The following is a 5,542-nucleotide window of genomic DNA, read 5'->3' as shown; positions in this document are numbered from 1 at the left end:
CCAGAAAAACAAGGTCTTGTTTAATGTAGATATAGTACTCTATTGAAGTCTCTATTTTAGCATGCATATTTATCATCTTATACATGTGCTTTATTGGTGTGGGGAAGAAACTGAGGATTTTATTTAAATAAATATTTTTAGGTAAAAAAGTTACTGCTTTTGCATTTTTTTGTGAGAGTTAAAACAAAAATCTAGTCAAGTTCTGCAATTACATCTTTCTTCCTGTGAAGACCTTAGGCAGGAAACTGCGATATTTCGATTTTTAACAGACTGAAGGATGTACGGTGAGTTCAGTGGATGTACTATTGCTTATTAACATAACAGATTTTTCAGGTAACAGAACTTCTAAAATATCAGTTGGCAAGAAAATTCTATAAATGTTTTAAAAGTTATGATTTCTGAAAAATAACATGTCATAAAGACAATAAGTTTATCCCTTATAGTCTTGGATTTATCTGCATTAAATTGAGTATGAATTATAAATATTTGAATGTGAATTTCAACATATGAAGGACAAAAGTTTTCAAAAAAGTAGTTTCTTAATAATTAACTCATTTCTTGAAAGGCCATTATTCTATAAATACTGTTAAAACATACACGTGTCTAACATTATACACCTCTTTTTCTCTGTTCAATAGTTGACTTATGACAGTAAAAGATTGGTTTAGTTTATGAGTGTTTAAACAGGAGGAAAGATTTTACTCCTGATCAAAAAATATAAGACATTGATTTAAAAATTGTTTTGAAAACCTGATGCATTCTATACATGAGTCTTTGTTGAAACAGTTGGGAATTAACCAAAACGCTACACAAGAATGTTGATTGTACAATTTATTTGTCATATGCAATATGATTGCTTTTCTTCACATGAGCTAATCTGACAATTCACATTTGCCTCAACTATGAAGGACGGGTGCTTTATAGCAAAGCAGTAACATCTGTAACAAAACATACATACATATTTCAGAATCGTGAACTTATTACATCTGTGGTTCCATTGAACTGGGACAAATTTAACAAATGTCACAAACATTTAAAATTTATGAAAACATTTTACATGCATATAACATGTAATATTCATTCACTAACAGTGACACATTGAGCTGCCCTTTACAGGGGAAAAGTCTCCTTCATGTAAACACATGTAAACATTAAAAACAATCATTTGTGCTTCAACACACATTAATATCTTTCAAATGAAGAAATATTTCTCTAACAATAAGAGAAAATCAGATGTATTTCAAACAATACAAATAAAAATAAAGCACTTTCAGTAAAAGAAAGCGGTGTGGTCATCCTTTACATGCAGAGCAAGAATCCTTCAAAGAAGGTAAGAAAATAAATGCATCTTTACAGGGGAAAAGTCTCCTTCATGTAAACAATAAAAACATTAAGTTGTGCTTCAACACACAAGTAAAATCTTTCAAATGAAGAAATATTTCTCTAACAATAAGAGAAGATGAAATGATTTCAGTAATAGAAATAATTAGTAAAGCACTTTCAGTAAATGAAAGCAGTGTGCTCATCCTTTAGTTGCAGAGCAAGAAACCTTCAATGAAGGTCAGAAAATGACTTTACATATAAAAGTGAAATTCTTTCTCTAACAGTGACACACTGATCTGCCCTTTACAGGGGAAAAGTCTCCTTCATGTAAACATTCAAAACAATCATTTGTGCTTCAACACTAAATTAAATCTTTCTGATGAAGAAATATTTCTTCTATAATAAGAAAAGATAAGATGCATTTCTAATAGCAGAAATATAAATCAAGTGTTTTTAGTGCACTAAAGCAGTGTGGTCATCGTTTAGATGAAGAGAAAATAAACCCAATATGGGTGAAATCCTCAAACGTCTGAATCAGACTTTAAAGTTCTACTGAATGTTAATGTTCACAAATGCACTGTAATAATCATTTTACACAGCAAATGATCGTGTGCATTGTGATCAAATATGACTGCTCACACAGTTTCACTAAACTCTCTTTCTCTGAAAGCAGATTAAATGTCCTGCAGAAGCTGCAGAGGTGGAAATCAATTCCTACGTTCTGAACATCAGTCCATGCCAATCTCAGACTGGCATCACGACTCGTGTCTGCTCAATGGTACGGTGGGCCCTCTGGGCTCTACCAGGGTCTCCAGATGTGACTGCGGGCTGGGGTGTGTTGTTTGGCGGTGCTGTTTGCGTGCGTTTTGGTGGTCTGAGGATTGTCCACATGTGTGTGCTGGTCTGCAGGAGTCTGCATGTGCAGGAAGAGCTTCATCAGTCTTGTGTGGCTCTGCGTCTGCACTGGGCACCGAGACAGAAAGCTGACGGCCTCCTGCACACATCTGGAGCGTCCGTCACCAGCCGCACTGCTTTTCTGAGAGCGTCTCAAGAACTCAAGCGTCATCTCCAGGATATCAGCTTTCTCCTGTCTGGAGTCGGGCTGCTGCTTGACGAACTCTTGAGCCAGAAGAGTCTTGAGCTTCTCGATGCTGCTGTTGATTCGCTCTCGGCGGATCTTCTCCACCATGGGCTTTCTCAGCTGAGGAAACATTGAGGACAGGCGTTTAGAAACACTCGTCCAGCATTTCTGGAATCTGACATTGAGAGCTGAGCTGTGAAATGATCAATATTTACCTTGTTTGTCAGTAGAGTTTCTCTGCTGCTGATTGATCCAGTGATTGTAGGAGCCATTGCTGTGTGTCTTGTGTTCAGTTCTCCTTCAGGATCAGATCTGAGCTGTGCTCAACTCTCAGTCCTCTCTCCTCTATTTATACTCACGAATCTCCATATCAATGTGTGAGTCTGGAGTTTGCTGGAGGTTCTCACAGTCTGCAGCCAATCGGAGCGTTTGGAGAGACACATGGCGGCTGAAGCCCTTTTTGCTCCAACACAAAGAGCTCATCTCTGGGGAGCAGGTGGAGGGCGGGAGAGTGTGTGAGAAAGTGCAGCCCTGTGTTCACCATTAGGATTAATTGCTTACAAAGGCACGTGCTGTTGAGAGGCCTATATTTTAAAGAAATGAGCTAAATGTTTCCCTAAGATAATAAAAAAAAATTCATATTCTTCACAATTAAAAATATCAAATAAACAAGATACAAAGCAAAGGTTTATAATTCATACATCAGTCAATAAACAATAAAGTATTCACGATAGGAAAAACACTCTTTTCATCTTTTTAACTTTGTAAAAAACTTTAAATATACTATTGCCAAAACATTTGTAAAACTGTAGTTAAGGCTTTTATTCTTTAGTGGGACAGTAGAGTTACGACCTCCAAAACAAAATGCAATCTCAATTAGGGACAGAGTCTTAAACATCCCTTTGAGATTTCAGTTGAGTCCCTTGATGACATGCCTAATTGCCTGCAGCAAGGCACACTTCTATTCATCTCTAATGAATGGACAGACTGTGGGAAACCTGTTGGAAAGTGCAGTCCCCAGTCCCGCACTAGAGAACCTCACCTTAAAGTCTGCATTCTTATAGAGATGACTAGACTAAACCTGTGGCACCCAAACTTCGTGCTTATAACTAACTACTGTTTTAGAGGTCTAATTAAAGTTGATTAACCTAGCATGTATGAATTAATATATTTTATTTGTCTTTGTAACATACACCTGTTTGATTCCTCAAATATGTTAAGACAATTATGATACCTTAAAACAGACGACATACAGTATAGTCTCTTGCATAATTTTCTAATAAAATCAGAGCTGCATGATAATGGTTTATGTCATAAAGGACAATGAATTCCATAATAATTAAAATTAGGATTTATGTTTTTCATCCATTGCGTCATTTCATATAAACTCTCATCAATTAAATAACATTTTAAAGATATTTGATTTAGTTGCAAAAAATACAAACATTTTCCTAAGTGATCTCAGACATATGTTTCTTAAGAATGGCACATGGCCTTCTAACTGATTTCTTAGCAAGAGATGAAACTTCAAAAGGGGTCTCCACTTTCTCACAACTTCCTCCCTGTAATACATCCCTCTCCACCTGCCTGGCAGAGAGCAGCTCATTGTTGCCAGTGCAATAAAAGCCTCACAGAGCATGTGGCGGCCCTCTGCTCCTTCTGTCTTTAGAGCTCTCCTATTGGCTGCAGACTGTGAGAACCTCCAGCAAACTCCAGACTCACACATTGATATGGAGATTTGTGAGTATAAATAGAGGAGAGAGGACTGAGAGTTGAGCACAGCTCAGATCTGATCCTGAAGGAGAACTGAACACAAGACCCACAGCAATGGCTCCTACAATCACTGGATCAATCAGCAGCAGAGAAACTCTACTGACAAACAAGGTAAATATTGATCATTTCACAGCTCAGCTCTCAATGTCAGATTCCTAAAATACTGGATGAGTGTTTCTAAACGCCTGTCCTCAATGTTTCCTCAGCTGAGAAAGCCCATGGTGGAGAAGATCCGCCGAGAGCGAATCAACAGCAGCATCGAGAAGCTCAAGACTCTTCTGGCTCAAGAGTTCGTCAAGCAGCAGCCCGACTCCAGACAGGAGAAAGCTGATATCCTGGAGATGACGCTTGAGTTCTTGAGACGCTCTCAGAAAAGCAGTGCGGTTGGTGACGGACGCTCCAGATGTGTGCAGGAGGCCGTCAGCTTTCTGTCTCGGTGCCCAGTGCAGACGCAGAGCCACACAAGACTGATGAAGCTCTTCCTGCACATGCAGACTCCTGCAGACCAGCACACACATGTGGACAATCCTCAGACCACTGAAACGCACGCAAACAGCAGCGCCAAACAACACACTCCAGCCCGCAGTCACATCTGGAGACCCTGGTAGACTTAATTCTCGTGTTTTTTAAAAAAACAATGTGAACTACCACAATTAACTCTGTTTTTAGAGAAAATGTTCTTTCACGAGAGATTTATCTGTATTCTTACTTTAGGTGTTGATTATTTTTGCCTTTTTTGGCAAACTGACTGTTATCAGTTATATTATACATTTACAACTATATATCTCACATTGAGGTACATATTTATGTTCTATGAATAGAAGTTTAACAGATCTAATGGATTTTTATTAAGTTTTTGTTCTTTTTGAATATTTTCTTGTTGGTGGTGTAGATTTGATATAATCAAATCTCACTGACAAATCTTTTTATAAAGATTATAAGGCAATATTATAATGATATTGCAGTGTAACTGTGTTTTAAACAAGTCTAACAATCAAGCAACAATGGAATGCACTAAATGAAGATGGACAACATCTGCAAATGTTTTATGACAAATAATAAAAATCTATTTTATATCAAATGTTCAGTGGCGATGTGATCATTCCGAAATACTTCTATTTGTCAATCACACCTTCGATATTACATAAATCACAATCATGCTTCGTAATCCATTAAATAACTATCATATACTTACAAGACACTTTATTGAGGAAAAAGGACAGGTGCTAGTCCTGTCAACCAGAAAGTATGCAAAGAGAGAAAATATAAATAAACGAATAAAAATAACCATCCCATTTTTACAACGCATAATTCAAAACACAGGTAAGACCCCTGTAAAACAATAACGATAAATTTCACCATAAT

At 37.2% G+C, this 5,542-nt stretch overlaps 2 protein-coding genes across 2 annotated transcripts; one reads left to right on the top strand and one right to left on the bottom strand.

Annotated features, from left to right (window-relative positions):
• Positions 1–1,880: 1,880 nt before the first annotated feature.
• LOC130217391 (transcription factor HES-5-like) lies at positions 1,881–2,716 on the bottom strand. The gene is made up of 2 exons (XM_056449493.1): positions 2,620–2,716; positions 1,881–2,524 (listed from the first exon to the last, which is right to left on the bottom strand). Exons 1-2 carry the CDS (start codon positions 2,674–2,676, stop codon positions 2,123–2,125), a joined length of 459 nt encoding a protein of 152 aa, XP_056305468.1. The 5' UTR covers positions 2,677–2,716; the 3' UTR covers positions 1,881–2,122.
• Positions 2,717–4,215: 1,499 nt separating this feature from the next.
• LOC130217384 (transcription factor HES-5-like) lies at positions 4,216–5,221 on the top strand. The gene is made up of 2 exons (XM_056449481.1): positions 4,216–4,288; positions 4,384–5,221. The coding sequence occupies exons 1-2, from the start codon at positions 4,232–4,234 to the stop codon at positions 4,783–4,785; spliced, it is 459 nt and encodes a 152-aa protein (XP_056305456.1). The 5' UTR covers positions 4,216–4,231; the 3' UTR covers positions 4,786–5,221.
• Positions 5,222–5,542: the final 321 nt, after the last annotated feature.

Source organism: Danio aesculapii, chromosome 23, assembly GCF_903798145.1.
Source record: "Danio aesculapii chromosome 23, fDanAes4.1, whole genome shotgun sequence".
Lineage (NCBI taxonomy): Eukaryota > Metazoa > Chordata > Actinopteri > Cypriniformes > Danionidae > Danio > Danio aesculapii.
The sequence above is the reverse complement of the archived record's forward strand: the minus strand, read 5'-3'. Positions and strand labels throughout refer to the sequence as shown.